General features: G+C 47.3%; 1 protein-coding gene across 8 annotated transcripts in view; it reads left to right on the top strand.

The window, feature by feature from the left end:
* NEBL (nebulette) overlaps positions 1 to 16,598 on the top strand; it is a 513,560-nt gene that overhangs the window by 293,527 nt on the left and 203,435 nt on the right. For 5 of the 8 annotated variants that reach the window (XM_033931315.1, XM_033931316.1, XM_033931318.1 and 2 more), the window contains exons 3-4: positions 6,375 to 6,479; positions 11,567 to 11,677. The exons of the other annotated variants lie outside the window; for them this stretch is intronic. In XM_033931315.1, coding sequence (XP_033787206.1) covers positions 6,375 to 6,479; positions 11,567 to 11,677 — 216 coding nt within the window. The remainder of the gene's footprint in view (positions 1 to 6,374; positions 6,480 to 11,566; positions 11,678 to 16,598) is intronic. 8 annotated transcript variants of the gene reach the window in all.

Genomic DNA, 16,598 nt, shown 5'->3' with positions numbered 1-16,598 from the left:
AAGTCGGGTGCCCCGCCGGAATACTCGAGACCGAGGTCGCCCTCGAGGGAGCACCCGCCGGCCCCGGATCTACCAGCCATGATGGCAGTGCCGGCTTTTCAGGACTTGCTCTGTGCCCTCATTACCTCGGAGCTGTCCGGCGCCTTAGCGCACCTGCAGCCGGCTTCGGCCCCGAGTGCCCCGGCTTCGGCGGCCTCGGTCTCGGTGCCCTCGACTTCGGCCCCCGGGGTGGCTCCGGCCTCGACCCTGACCTTGCCCTCAACCTCGGTCGACCAGCCGGAACGGAGTGTGCGGCCTCGGGACAAGGTGCGGAGAGTTCGGAGGATCTCTTCCACTTCTTCCTCGTTGAGGTCCTCCCGGGGCTCCTCGCCCTCGGGTCGGCCTCGGGCGAAGCGCCGGCCGAGGAAGCCCAAGCGTTCTCGCGGGTCTCCTCGGAGGCGTGGTCACTCCTCGCCGACCGGGGCTGAGACGCTACGTGTCTCGGAGCTCCGCCTCGATAATCCGAGGTTGTTCCGTTCCTCCGAGGGAGGGTTGTCGAGAGACTCCTCGCCGAAACGGAAGGGGCAGACCTCGGTGCCTCGTACCCCGGGGACTTCACACAGGGGTTCCTCGGGGCATAGGCGGTCCCCGACCCCGTCGAGATCACTCGGGGCAGCCTCTTGGGGCTCGGGGTCTGGTAGGGAACCTCGTTATTCCCGTGAGGCTTCCCCTTCCTTTTTGGAGACGCGGGCCTCTCGATCGCCCTCCCCACCGTCCAAACCCTCCTCCTTTTCCAGATTTGTACTTGATATGGGGAGGGCCTTGGACCTGGATCTGGTGTCTGGTTCACAATACACCAAGGAGTTTTTGGAGGAGCAGGATTTACCTTCTCCCCCGAGGGAGACCCCTCGTCTGCCTCTTAATAAAGTCCTCCATCAGACCTTCCTGAGGAACTTGGACTCCCCTCTTACAGTCACAGCGGTTCCATCTAAAATGGAGTCGAAGTACCGTACCATCCCATGTAAGGGCTTCGAGAAAGCGCAACTGTCTCACCAGTCGTTGCTGGTGGAGTCGGCGTTAAAGAAGTCCCAGCCTTCTAGGGTCTCCGCTGCGGTCCCTCCCGGGCGGGAAGGGTGGACTTTGGACAAGTTTGGTCGCCGCCTCTATTCCAATTCCATGATGGCGGCCAGGGTCCTTAATTATGCTTTCACATTTTCATCTTATCTGAGGCAGATGGTGAAGGCATTACCCCGTTATCATGGGGTCATGCCGGATTCCCATAAGGGGGACTTTGGTAAATTTATGGCCAACTTGTCACAGCTGCGCCTATACCTCTTTCATGCGGTTTACGACGCATTTGAGTTGGCCTCCAGAGTCTCCGCCTTTGCAGTAGCGATGCGCCATCTCGCATGGCTCCGAACGGTGGATATGGACCCGAACTTGCAGGAGCGCCTAGCCAATCTGCCATGTGTCGGATCGGAATTGTTTGATGAGTCCTTGGAGGCGGCGACCAAATGCCTGTCCGAACACGAGCGCTCCATCGCCTCCTTGGTCCGTCCTAAACCACGGGTGACGCCGCAGAAGCCATTTAGACCTCCACCGCGGCGATACCCTCAAAAGTCTACACCAGCATTCTCGAGGCCTCCGCCCTGGCGCCCACCGCAGCAGGGCAGAGGGGCCCAGCCGAAACCTCAGACGCAAGGGGCGTCTAAGCCGGCGCCGTCTTTTTGACGAGATGAGCGGATGGGGGCGGGCCCCCTCCGCACTCTCTCCGGACCCCCTGCCCATCGGGGGCCGGCTGCGGGCCTTTCATTCGGCCTGGACTATGATCACGTCAGACGCTTGGGTGCTCCGTCTCGTCTCCGAGGGTTACTCGCTAAACTTCTCGGCCACGCCGCCGGAACAACCGCCGGGGGCATCTTTTTGCAACCGAACCCAGCTTCCTCTTCTACTCTCGGAAGCCAGGGCCTTGTTGAGCCTTCGGGCGGTGGAGCCGGTCCCCTCAAACCAACAGGGGCGGGGGTTCTACTCCCGTTACTTTTTGGTCCCAAAGAAGACCGGGGACTTATGCCCCATTTTGGACCTCCTGAAGCTCAACAAGTTCCTGGTCCGGGAGAAGTTCCGTATGTTGTCGCTTCAGGTTCTCTACCCTCTGTTGGAGGAGGGGGACTGGATGTGCTCCCTAGACTTGAAGGAAGCGTATACTCATGTTCCGGTGCATCCCGCCTTCCGCAAGTTCTTACGGTTCCAGGTGGGGGAGTTGCACCTTCAGTATCGTGTCCTCCCCTTCGGGCTGGCCTCGTCTCCTCGAGTCTTCACGAAGTGTGTGGTGGTAGTCGCGGCTGCCCTGAGATCTCAGGGGCTGCAGGTCTTCCCCTACCTGGACGATTGGCTGATCAAGGCATCATCCCGGGAGGGGGTTATCTCAGCGACCCGACAGACTATCATCTTCCTTCAACGTCTGGGGTTCGAGGTGAATTTTCCCAAATCGCAGCTGTGCCCTGCTCAATCCCTTCAGTTTATCGGGGCCGTGCTGGACACGGTTCGCCTTCGTGCGTTCCTTCCCTCTTCGAGGCTGGAGGCTCTGCTTCGACTGTGCTGTCAGATTTCGCTGCAGCGCTCCGTCTCAGCACACCGGCTGATGATTCTACTCGGCCACATGGCATCGACGGTTCATGTCACACCGTTTGCCCGATTGCATCTGAGACTCCCTCAGTGGACCTTGGCCTCCCAGTGGCGTCAGGATCGAGACCCGCTCTCCCTTCCTGTAACAGTGACTCCTTCCTTGAGACGCTCGCTCTGTTGGTGGACCAACTCTTCCAATCTTTCCGGGGGTTTGCTCTTTCTCGTCCCTCCACATCGCAAAGTCCTGACCACGGACTCTTCGGAGTAAGCATGGGGGGCTCACCTCGACGGTCTGCGGACTCAAGGTCTTTGGTCTGCGGAGGACCGTCTTCGTCACATCAATGTGTTGGAGCTTCGTGCCATTTTTCTGGCAGCTCGAGATTTCTGCCCTCTGCTGCGCAATCAGGTAGTCCTGGTACGGACGGACAACCAAGTGGTAATGTATTATGTAAACAAGCAAGGGGGGACGGGCTCTTGGTCCCTGTGCCGGGAAGCCTTGCGCCTTTGGGAATGGGCGGTCTCCCAGATCATCTTCCTGCGGGCGGTTTACATTCAGGGAGAGAAGAATTGTCTGGCCGACAAACTCAGTCGTCTTCTCCAGCCGCACGAGTGGTCGCTCAACTCCCGAGTTCTGCGAGAGGTCTGCGACCGCTGGGGGACTCCTCAGGTGGATCTGTTTGCCTCCCCGGAGACTCACAAACTGCCCCTCTATTGTTCTCGGATTTACTCCCAGGACCGTCTCGAGGCCGATGCCTTCCTTCTCGACTGGGGAGGGAGGTTCCTTTATGCGTTTCCTCCTTTTCCTCTGATCTTGAGGACGTTGGTTCATCTCAAGTCATCCAGAGCCACTATGATTCACATTGCGCCTCGTTGGCCTCGTCAGCACTGGTTCTCCCTGCTCCTTCAACTCAGTGCCAGGGAGCCTCTACTTCTGCCTGTTTTTCCCTCTCTGCTGTCTCAGAGTCGGGGTTCGCTGTTGCATCCCAATCTTCAGTCATTACATCTGACGGCTTGGTTCCTTTCCCCCTGACTTCGGTTTCTGTTTCTCAGTCGGTCAGGGAGGTGTTGGAAGCCTCGCGCAAGGTCTCGACTCGGCTTTGTTATTCCCAGAAGTGGACCAGATTTTCATCCTGGTGTTCCTCGCACCACCTGGATCCGAGTTCGGTTCCGGTGTCCTCGGTTCTGGAATATTTGTTGCATTTGTCCAAGTCTGGGCTAAAGACGACTTCCATTCGGGTGCATCTCAGTGCTATTGCTGCTTTCCATCGGCATCTCGAGGGCCGTTCTCTCTCTCTTCATCCTCTGGTGGTTCGTTTCATGAGGGGTTTAGTGAATGTTAATCCTCCTCTGAAACCTCCTCCTGTGGTTTGGGATCTTAATGTGGTCTTGGCTCAGCTGATGAAACCTCCTTTTGAGCCTATTGACAAGTCTCTTCTTAAGTTTCTCACTTGGAAGGTGATCTTTTTACTTGCGCTCACGTCTGCTCGTCGGATTAGTGAGCTGCAGGCTTTGGTTGCGGACCCGCCCTTTACTGTGTTCCATCATGACAAGGTGGTTCTTCGCACCCATCCTAAATTTTTACCTAAGGTTGTGTCTGATTTCCACCTCAATCAGTCAATTGTTCTTCCGGTGTTTTTTTCCGAAGCCCCACGCTCATCCTGGGGAGGCGGCGCTTCACACGCTTGACTGTAAGAGGGCGTTGGCTTTTTATCTTCAACGCACCAAGTCTCATCGGAAGGTTCCTCAATTATTTTTGTCCTTTGATCCTAATCGGTTGGGACGCTCTGTTTCCAAGCGCACCTTGTCCAACTGGTTGGCTGCTTGTATTTCTTTTTGTTACGCTCAGGCTGGTCTCGAGCTGCATGGTCGGGTTACAGGACATAAGGTCCGAGCGATGGCAGCTTCTGTTGCTTTCCTCCGGTCTACTCCGATGGAGGACATCTGCAAGGCTGCCACTTGGTCTTCGGTTCGTACTTTCACCTCCCACTACTGTCTGGATACGTTATCCAGGAGTGACGGCCGGTTTGGCCAGTCAGTTTTGCGAAATCTGTTTTCCTAAATTGCCATCCTCCCACCTGCCCTTTTTTGGTTGGCTTGGAGGTCACCCACATGTGAGAATATCATGCCTGCTTGTCCTGGGATAAAGCACAGTTACTTACCGTAACAGGTGTTATCCAGGGACAGCAGGCATATATTCTCACAACCCGGCCTCCTCCCCGGGGATGGCTTCTTTGCTGGATATGGAACTGAGGACCACGAGGTGGGGATGCGCCCTCTAGTGGACAAGAAGGCATGCACATGCGTGGTGCAGCATAGCAAACTTGAAACTTCAATCAAGTTTGCTTGAAAAGCTGTCCGCGCTGGGGCTCCGTAGATGACGTCACCCACATGTGAGAATATATGCCTGCTGTCCCTGGATAACACCTGTTACGGTAAGTAACTGTGCTTTATGTTCATATAATGCTGCTTATAAAATTTCCCCCATTTACAGGTGTGCCTAATACAAGAATGCATGTACTTTACTTGTATGAAACTGGTGTTATTCAGAGGGCAGAGCTCGAGTGGAGTTGCAATTTATGTATATTCACACATATTTTCATATCAGCATGTGAGCTGGTGTAAATACTGTACATGCAGCTTAATTAGAGCCATGGTATCTGCAGCTTTTATTGGGCAATTTTATAAAGGTAACTGAGGTAAAGGCGCTTAAAATCGTCACCTTTTAACAGAGGTGACCTGTTATAAAATTATGCTCATTAAGAATTACAAACTTGCTCTCAGTGTTAAAATTTGTCAGATTTTCAACCTTGCGCTCAATATTTTGTTAATATTACAAACCTTTTCTCAACCTATGTCAGAATTACAAAATTAACTCAATCTCTGTTAGAATTACAATGCTATCCACATTCATAAAATTTATACCAAAATGGATGTGAGAGAAAATGTCAATTGTAACTTGCCTTAAACTTCTGCTCATAGTGCCACTAGCTACTCTTAGCAGACTTTTACTAAGCTGCGATAAAGGTTTCTACCATGGCCTGAAGGCTAGATTCTCATATTCCTATGAACGTTGTAGCAGCATCAGAGCATTTAGCTCTCCTGGCTGCGGTAGAAACCTCTATCACGGCTTAGTAAAAGAGGGGGTTTGTCTTTACGAGCATACTTTTGAACCTTCAAAGTATGTAAATAGTTTACCTTGGGAAAACTGTTTGTGAAAATTAACCACTTTATATATTGGTGCATCGTTTTCCTTGGTTATTTTCAAAGGGAAAGTAAATGTAGAATTTTCATTGTGAATATTAGTGTGGGGTTTGTGGGTAAAAGATACTAGTGGGCCTTACCACAAATGTTGTTAATATTAATTTGCAGATTAATATTTTTATATATACAGTACAACATGGAAACTTGCTTCTTAGTAGAAATCTGGATCTCATTTTTCCACGACACTTTTGTTAAAGGGTGACAAAATAGGCCAGCATGCTTATTACAAAAAGCCCTAGTGTCAATCTGAATATTTACTGTTTCCAATTCTGTAAATTTATTTTAATTCAGAGCAGGTTTTTATGGTGCTGGGAGATAAATTAGAATGTTGCCAGCAGATCAAATCATGAAATTTAAACCCAGTTGGTTAATGATCCTAGACCTCACTGCAGGCAGGAAACCATGCACAATGGATAGAAAATGAGGATTAATTTGTTGTGTGCGTGCTGAGGCAAAATACTAAATTATCAATCAATTAATAAAAACAAACTTTCATTGTCCTTTTCTAGATCAGCTATAAGGAAGAATATAGAAGAAACAAAAGCAAGTGCCAATTTGTACCTGACACATTTCAATTTAAGCATCTGAAAAATGTCACTGCTTTTATTTCTGAGGTAAGATAATACATATTTGAAGACTATTTAATGATACAAAATGTCTGTATATATGTTAGGGGCCTTTGGTGGCCTATAGTCCTATGTAACATCTCCTGGGCTTTATTATTGCAATCCTGGCTGCCCTCCAATTGTGCTGAGCACTGGCCAATCTCTTTGGGTAGGGTACCCTGACCAAGGTCTACAAATCAAGTCCTGTATTCAAGCTGGTCAAAGGCCAGGGCCAGACTAAATCCTGGTAGGCCGAAAGGTACTCTTTTCTGGGCACTTTTTATTTCACACTTATCAAATAAGCTGTCGGCAATCTCAGTGGCAAGTTTCAACTTGCTTTACTAACAGGAACTCAATAAACACAGTTCACAATGGGAAACTTTATATTTGCAGTTCAAAATATCCAGAAGAGCAGTTAATCCCCCATCTCTTCCCTTCAAGATCAAAGTTCAAAAGAAAAAAAAAAAAAAATCACACTTCACTCCAAATCCAATGCAGTCCGCTAGAGTTCTGGAAACAGCACGTGGTAACTGCCATCCCATTCCCTTATATTCCAGAGTCCGATCCTCAAAGTGTCTTCATTGCTTCAGTCCCATTCTGGATCAGGGGACTTCCACTGGTGCAATGGCACACCTGCTTCCACTTCTCCTACCTAAGGTATCTTTTCTCCCCAGGCACACCTTTTCATTCTCAAGTCAGAAACACGGTTGCAGGCACCTACCATGTGGCAGGGGCTTAAGGCACTGTACCCCTAACCGCTCCTGTCTTGGCTTCCAGGACTTCCCTTCAGTGCTGGGGGAGCAGGGGTGGGAACCCAAAGACCTGTTTCACAGATACAATTTCTTTTATTACCTTCTGTCTCTGCCCACATGGGCTGGCTCATTCCAAAACCACCCACCAGGCTGGGCATCTCAGCCCTCCTTGCTTAGCGTGATTACCCTGAAAATGCTTCCTCTCACCATTCATGGATGGAACATTTTCAGGTGGGGGGTGTCGCATTATTTTGACTATAAGTGAGCATGCTTTCTGGAAAACCAGTCATACAGGGAACAGTTGTAATCTGAGGCATACCAAATGCATGGAAAGTAAACTGCTAGGCTGTGCAGGGAGTGACCAGTTTTGTCCAGGAGAATATATAATTTGGATAGCTGGGAGAGGGTGATCAGGGGATGAGAGAGTGGTGGGAACAAGTTAGAAGAGAGACAGAAAAAGTGGTGCAGATTGATTGGGAAGAAGAGAGGCTGGTGGGATGAGAAGGAAAGGTAGGATGGGTTGAGTAGGGGGAGTGAGAGAAAGTGGTAGAAGCTAGAACAGAGACAGTGGTGGGAACAACCTGCAGATCAAGTGGGATGGAAATAAGTTAGGGTGGGATAGAGTTGCATAGATAGACTGGAGGTGGAAGGGAGTGTTGTAGACTGGCTGGTTGGAGAAGGAAGAGAAAAAGGTAGTAACTGAAGTTTTTGTGAGTAGTATTTATGCAGTGCTGCAATACCCATACAGGTCCCCCTCCATATTTGTGGTTTCTGCATTCATGGCAACACCCACAAGCCTCGTACCATGAATCAGCCCCAACTCCTTACCGGAGAAGATCCATAAAATGGCAATGCCGACTGACAACGGTTCCTGCATTGATACCATTTTCAGAAAACTTTCAGCATTTGCACGTTACGCTTGCACAAACCAGGGGAGAAGAGACAAGCCACCGGGACTAGCAATGTGCGCAGCTAAGTGACCACTTCAGAGATGCTCTGTCGGAGCTCGGCAGCCGTGCCCAACTTGCCGAGCCACTTGGTGAATTTCCCCACCTCGGATATGTTCCCTTGGGTTCTTTGTGTCCCATCAGAGTGCCAAGAGGGAGGGGCAGAGGATGGAAGAGAAGGCAAGGACGCAGCAAGGGAGCGATGAAGGCTGCTTGGTGGCCAGAGTATCCAGGGCAGTCCAGTTTGCAGTGTTTCTTTGTGCTTAGTACCAATATCGGCCCCCTGAAACAGGCAGTAGTAGCCTTTCAATGTGATTATTTTTTGTTGAGCTCCTATTGAGTTTATGTATTTTCAGGCCCATACTAATCGGAGCCCCTCTGTGCCTACGAGGAGCAGCAGTGGTAGTAGTGAGAAAAAATGCGTGCAGTTCTCATGGCTCCAGCGCCACTGGATTTGCTCTTATACTGGGCAGGAGGGAATTAAGGTTTCGGAGGGGGGGCCCTAAAGATATTTGTGAATTTATGGTATTTGTGAGGACACCCCCAACTCCCACAAATATAGAGGGTATAATGTAGTTATTATTATTTTGTGGTGTCCAAACAGTGCCATATTTAGCCAGCCATTAACGGTAGCCTCATTGACTCTATGAAGTGTCAAACCACCATCCAGCCGAGTACGTGGACAGGAGTCAGTGACACTTATTTATTTTATTTATATACTATATATCAATGGAGGTTGTCTAAATGGATTACATTCAGGTGCTCAAACATTTTCTCCTCTCTGTTCTGGCGAGCTCACAATCTTATCTAACGTATCTGGAGGATTGTGACTTGGAGCAGCCCGGGGATCAAACCTACAACCCTCATGGTGCTGAGGCTATAACTCTAACCACTAGGCCTCTCCTCCCTTTTATAAGTGAGGTCCCATGGCTTGCGTTAGCCAGTGCATTTTCATATATTGGCCCCCTAATTTGGTTATTAAAGCATGTGTTGAGGGCATTGTATTCTTTTGATCAGAGGTGCTTTCTTCTGCAACTTCTTAGCAGGTTTATCAAGGTCTCCATGATATAATTCTCTCTCTGTCCTTGCTAACTGTTGTGTAACTGTATGTATACCATCAATTTCTGATCAAGAAGAAATGGTTTCTATCATTTCTGTAACACACTTTTATTTATTTATCCAATTTTTTATACTTTTCTCTCAAGGGAGCTCAGAATAGTTTTACATGAATTTATTCAGGTACTTGAGCATTTTTCCCTGTCTGTCCCAGTGGGCTCACAATCTATCTAATGTACCTGGTGCAAGGGGGGATTAAGTCAGTGTTCTTCAACCACTGGTCCATGGACCAGTGCCGGTCCACAGAAATTTCCTGCCGGTGCACAGGGCCAGCACATGCATCAGGCCCAAAACAGTGTTCTTCAACCGCCGGTCCATGGTACGATCGATGTGGCGTTATCTTCGAGCCAGCTCCCTCTTCCTAACTGATTCAGTGCACAAAGCCACGTTGCAACGTCAGAGGGAAGGCTTCCAGATGAGGCACGGGACGTGCAAGGTGCAATTAGTACTATTATGGGGGTGGTGTCTGGGGTGGAGATTGGGTAGAGATAGGCGGGGTCTGGCCCACAACTTAGCCCAGTGTTCTTCAACTGCTGGTCCACAGACCGATGCCGGTCCGCAGAATAATTATTTTATTTTTGCCGGTCCATAGATGTAAAAAGGTTGAAAAACACTGGATTAAGTGACTTGCCCAGGGTCACAAGGAGCAGCATGGGTTTGAACCCACCACCTCAGGGTGCTGAGGCTGTAGATTTAACCACTGTGCCACACTCTCCCCCACACAGTCTTCCCACCCCACCCCATGCTGATGAAATGGCTATGCGAATCCATCTGGAAATGATAGCCTTGGACGCTGGTCTGTACCATAAGGCAAAACACTTCATTTTTATAACATAACAAGAAGCTCTGAGAAGCCCTAGAATTTCCCGCTAGTATTTGTTTGTTTGTTTGTTATGGTTCAATAAAAGATATAACCTACAAAGAATAGCATTACCCATTAAAAAAAAAATTGGGCATGCTTCAATATTTGAATCAGATTCAGTAATCAACTGACTTCAGTATTTTATGGTCTGCCTCTTTGTACTAGAAAGCTATAGTGGTGTTTAATCTATTGTATGCCAGAATTGCTCTGTTACAGTCCCTGAGGAGCTCTGATAGGTCTGGTTTTCAGGGTAACCACAGCTGCCAATAGTTCTCTTATCCTATATAATAAAAGCTTACCGGCTCATGCGCTGTTAAAACAGCATGCTCCCTGCCGCTGTGGTGTATGATCCGTGGCCGTGTTCCATTTTAGAACCTGGCGGCAGGGAACATTCTGGCCACTCCCCTTCTCCCACCCTCACTCACCAACTACTGCTGCGATGAAGCACAGGCAAGCTCTCTAACTGCCCGTGTTCTCGGCAGGGAACACACCTCCCGCCCTCGCTCAACGCTACCGCTGCCACTGCTGATCCTCCTCTTTAGAGCAGCCTGCGATCGTGGCCAGCTTTAAAGAACCTCGCAGGCCGCTCTCCAACCTCAGTAGCACGTTCCCTCTGACGCATGGGATCGCGTCAGAGGGAATGTGCTACCGAGTTGGAGAGCGGCCTGCGAGGTTCGCTAAAGCCGGCCACCACGATTGCAGGCTGCTTTGAAGAGGAGCAGGCCAGAAGATGCCGGAATGGAGGGAGGGTAAGAAGGGGATCAAAAAGGGGGCCATGGGGAGAAGGAAAGGGGCTGCTTTGGGAGGAGGGCTGTGCTTGGGGCAAACAGCTTTGCTCTGGGGGGGGGGGAAGACAGAAGAGGGCCATGGAGAGACAGTTAGGGAGAGGAAAAGGGGGATGCTTTGGGGGGAGGTGTGTGCTGGGGGGCAGACAGCTTTGCTCGGGTGGGAGTGGGGGGGGGGTGGGAGAAGACAGAAGGACACAGACAGCGGCCAAGGAGAGAGAGATAAAGTAACACAGACAGACACATCTATTCTAGCACCTGTTAATGTAACGGGCTTAAAGACTAGTTACATATATTCACTGTGGTAATTGTGAAAAACGGGCCTGGCTGTGGTGCACAAAGGACAATGTGAAAAGTTATGTCCTATATCCTGAAAAATGGACTTTTAGAAAATAAAAGTGTTTTGTCACGACCTTGATGATCCATTCTTTTAATTTTAAACTTCTTGGTCAGAGGTTGGTCCAGTTTGTGTTTTTATATAGGAACAATGCAAACAATTCTCCCCCAAACAGAAATATAATCAATTACATAAATATACATTGCAAAGTTATATAAAACAGTAACAGATCAGTACATGATTGCCTTTATTGCATAGTAATTTTAGTTTTAATATATTTTTTCTTTCATCTCTTAGACAAAGTATAAAGAAGCAGGCATGAAAGAACTTTCGAACTGTCTGTACAAAGAGATGCCAGCTACTATAGACACTGTATTTGCAAGAGAAATTACACAGCTTCAGAGTAAGGTACAATTTCTTATGAAATATTTGTAACCTGAGCGTAGCTAATATGGCTAGTTGTGGAAAACTGTAAGGTATTGTCTATGACTTATGCAGAAAAGATTGAATAAAAACTTCCTATCGTATGGGTATGAAGACAGGAAAACTGCAGAAAATTTTGATCATGCACCACAGTATTTAAGAACATAAAAACATAAGACTAGCCATACTGGGTCAGACCAAAGGTCCATCTAGCTCAGTATCCTGTTTCCACAGTAGCCAATCCATGTCGCAAGTACCTGGCAGAAACCCAAATAGTAGCAGCATTCCATGCTACCCCGATCCCAGAGCTTCTCCCATGTCTGTCTCAATAGCAGACTATGAACTTTTCCTTCAGGAACTTGTCCAAATCCATCTACTTGAACCTCTTTTACCACATTTTCTGGCAACACGTTCCAGATCTTACCTAGGATGAGAGTAAATAGGATGAATATAGTACATATTGCTAGAGCTATTTAGGATGCATGTAAGTATAGGTTGCTTAGTTGTTAATGGTTAACCTATTTAGGAGGGTATAAATATAGCATACTTAGAATGGTTAACTCTAATCTTGAGTAAACATAGTATACATTTATAATAGTGTAATAATGCAAATGCAAGCATGATACCCTAGCCAAGCAGCTAGGAGGCCAGAAACAATCACAGTGGAATCCATCTGAATCTGTATTTAAAATCCATTACAGATGTCTTTGAAAACTGCTCTGAACTGACTCCCCAGTCATTAGTAGCAGTATAGAAACTTCTAATAAAGATAAAGATTTTCTAGACCAGTAGTTCTTAAACCTGTCCTAGAGAACCTCCAACCAGTTGGGTTTTCAAGATATCCCTTATGAATATGCATGAGGCACATTTGCATATAATAGAGGTGACAAGCATGCAAATGTGCCTCATGCATATTCATGAGGGATATCTTAAAAACCTGATTGGCTGGGGGTTCCCCAGGACAGGTTTAAGAACCACTGTTCTAGATGGTTTTCTATGCTGTTTGTCAGTACACTTCTCCCTCGTTATTTGCGGGGGATATGGGCAGAGCCGGACCGTGAATGGCGAAAAACCGCAAATATCCAGCTCTAACCTACCCCCGCCTCCCTTCCACCTTCCCCTGGCATCCCAGCCTTACCTGGTGGTCTAGCTGGTTTTTGGGGCAGGAGCGATCTTCCTATGTTCCGGTCCCTTGCAGATAGCCATTAAGAAATGGCTATGGGAAGTTCCCGTAGTCTCTCGAGAGACTACGGGAACTCCCCACAGCCATTTCCTAATGGCTATCTGCACAGGGCAGGAGCGTAGGAAGATCGCTCCTGCTCCAAAAACCAGCTAGACCATCAGATAAGGCCAGGATGCTGGGGGGGAAGACAAAAATATGGGGGTTTTTCCCTCCTCCCCCCCAAAAAAAAATCATGATTATGTGAAATCGCGAGTAGGGAAACTGCGAATGGGAAGGGGGAAGTGTAGTTCATCTAAATTTCAAAGGGATATGCTAGAGGTGTGTTTTGCGCGGGGCTAGAAACATAGAAAGATGACGGCAGAAAAGGGCTATAGCCCATCAAGACTTATGACCTGGACCTTTTGAAAAATGTTTATTGCTGCAAAATGTCTAGGGCACAGTTCAGATGTTTAGGGCTTAACCTGTTTTAATAATGAATAAGTGCCAATAAGGTGCCCAAACTGACCGGATGACCACTGGAGGGATGTAGGCATGGCAGCCCCACACTCCCCCAGTGGTCATTCACCCCTTCCCACTCCCCAAAGATCTGAAGGAAATAGTACATACCATATTTTTCGGACCATAAGACACACCCATCTGTAGAGGAGGAAAAACCAAGAAAAAAAAATTTGGTTTTGAATTTTTTTTCTTCTTGGTTTTTCCTCCTCTACACATATGTGCATCTAGAGGTCTGGTGCTGGGAAGCCTGCAGCCCAAAGCCCAAAACAGGTAAGGGGCAGGGAGGGAGAAAAGGTGGGGTGGAGAGGAAAACAGGGTAAAACACAGGGGGGAGAAGGACGCTGAAAGCACATGGAGAAGACAGAAGGGGGTAGAAGGACGCTGAAAAAATATGGAGAAGACAGAGTGGGAAGAAGATGCTGAAGGGAAATGAGGAACAGAGAGTGGGGAGAAGATGCTGCAGGAAAATGGAGAAGAGAGAGTGGGAAGAAGACGCTGAAGGGAAATGGGGAAGAGAGAGTTGGGAGAAGATGCTGGCAGGGAAGAAGACAGAGATGCCAGACTATGGGAGGAGCGGAAGGAAGAAGATGGGTGCCAGCCCAATTTGGAAGGAGGGAGAAAGGGAGAGGCACAGTAACAGAGCAAATGGAAGATGCAGAGAGAAGAGAGACAGTGGATGGAAGGAAGAGAGTATCAAGAAGATGAGGAAATCAGAAACCAGAGAAGACAAAGGTAGAACAAAAATTTTCTATTTATTTATTGCTTTAGGAGACATGTGTCACTGTTTCTGTGGTATTGCATTGTATGCAGAGTCCAGCTTCTTGCTAGTTCAATTTAACCTTTGTCTATGTATTTCTGTTTCATCCCCCCTTTTACAAAACTATGGAGTATTTTTTAGCGCCAGCCATGGTGGTAGCAGCTCTGATGCTCAGAATTTTATGAGCATCAGAGCTGTTACCACCGTGGCTAAAATCCATACTACAGTTTTGTAAAATGGGGAGGGGTTAGTTTGTGATGACATATTCCATACTAGGCAAAGGTGTTTTCTGTGTTCTGTGTGTTCGAAAGACATGGTTTTCTGTTAGGATTGATCTGTACTAGTCTGGCTTGTTTAGTCTTACAATGGGTGTATTGATGTAAGATGCTGCCTTTTCCTAAGTACTCATGTGTGACATGTGGCTTGTTACTAAAAATCATGTTTTTCGTACAGATGGGGGGCTGCCAAAAAATGATGGGCCCCGGGTGTTACATATGCTAGGTATGCCACTGCATTACTGAGATGGCTTGGGGGAAAGTTCATTACTTATTCCTAGGATAAGCAACATAAAATCTGTTTTACTCCTTGGGATCTAGCTAGGTACTTGGAAATGGGTTGGCGAATGTTGGAAACAGGATAGTGGGCTCGATGGACTTTTGGTCTGTCCCAGTATGGCAATTCTTATGTTCTTCAGGGTAATGTAACAGAAAATTTTTGCTCACACCAACTTAGTCCTTTGCTTGTGAAAAAAACCCTTTTGCTCACATGAGCTCGGTTCTTAGAGGGAACATTGATACAGTAATGAGATGGAAAGCATGCAAACTCATGCAAACATCTCATTACTTGGGAAATTGAATAACACAGCTTGCATTGAAAACCTCACGCTTCTTTATTCTTGGAAAAATAACACTTGCAGAAAGCTGCCAGTATTTTTATTTATTTAAATGGATTTATTAACCACGTTTATGAAGAGATTCACCCAAGGTGGTGTGCTGCGTGTACAATTCAACATAAAACTTACAATTCAACATAAAACTTACAATTTAACATAAAACTTACAATTTTGTTAATAGCATAACAGTAGTAAAAAGACCAAATATAAACATAAATATGAGTGAGGTAAACTCAAAATCGGCAAACTGAAACTTAATAATAGGACTTCAAAGAAACAGTTAAAAAAAATCCATATAACAACACTGAGAACCTCTTCTACTAAATTGCGCTAGCAGTTTCTATCGTGGGGAGCCGTGCTGAATGGCCCGAGCTGCTCCTGACGCTCCTAGAGTTCCTATGAGCATCAGGAGCTGCATGGGTCATTCAGTGCAATTCTCTGTGCTAAAAACTGCTGGCGCAGTTTAAAAGAAGAGGGGGTGAAATTCAAATAAGAGAGATATAATGCAATGTCAGCATAATATTTATAAAGCAACTAATAAGTACACATCAGAACATTCAAAAGAATGCTTGGTATAATCAAAAAGGGTATTATAGCCAGAACGAAAGAAGTTATCCTGCCGTTGTATCGGGCGATGGTGCGCCCGCATTTGGAGTACTGCGTCCAATATTGGTCGCCGTACCTTAAGAAGGATATGGCGTTAGTCAAGAGGGTTCAGAGGAGAGCGACACATCTGATAAAAGGTATGGAAAACCTGTCATATTCTGAGAGATTGGAGAAGCTGGGTCTCTTTTCCCTGGAGAAGAGGAGACTTAGAGGAGATATGATAGAGACTTATAAGATCATGAAGGGCATAGAGAGAGTAAAGAGGGACAGATTCTTCAAACTTTCTAATAACAAAAGAACAAGAGGGCATTCGGAAAAGCTGATAGGAGACAGATTCAAAACAAATGCTAGGAAGTTCTTCTTTACCCAACGTGTGGTGGACACCTGGAATGCGCTTCCAGAGGACGTAATAGGGCAGAGTACGGTACTGGGGTTCAAGAAAGGATTGGATAAATTCCTACTGGAAATGGGGATAGAGGGGTATAGATAGAAGATTACTACACAGGTCCAGGACCTGTTGGGCCACCGCGTGAGCGGACTGCTGGGCATGATGGACCTCGGGTCTGACCCAGCAGAGGCATTTCTTATGTTCTTATGATGCTAATGCTTTTCTACAATACAATTATCTTATAGCCAAGGGGCTAAATGCAGTTATTAGATGGGGACAGGATGAGTATTATAGAGTCCATTGGGATAATCAGATAAGGAGGCTAAATTAGGGAACTGATTTAGTTACAGTGTGCATAGCAAGATAGTTCTGGTGTAGAATGAGTGTATAGTCAATCACCCTATGTATTAAAGGCTTGGATGAAGAGCCAGTCTTTCACCTGCTTCTTGAAGCAAAAGTAGTCAGGAGTTAGACGTAGCTCCTCTGGGAGTAAATTCCAGAGCATGGGGGCTACTCCTGAGAAGGCTTACTGGTGGATATCACATTGCAGTTTCTGTAGATGAGAATACAGATAGTGATGCT

Source organism: Geotrypetes seraphini, chromosome 2 (assembly GCF_902459505.1).
Source record: "Geotrypetes seraphini chromosome 2, aGeoSer1.1, whole genome shotgun sequence".
Lineage (NCBI taxonomy): Eukaryota > Metazoa > Chordata > Amphibia > Gymnophiona > Dermophiidae > Geotrypetes > Geotrypetes seraphini.
This window is presented reverse-complemented; position numbering and strand designations above follow the sequence as displayed.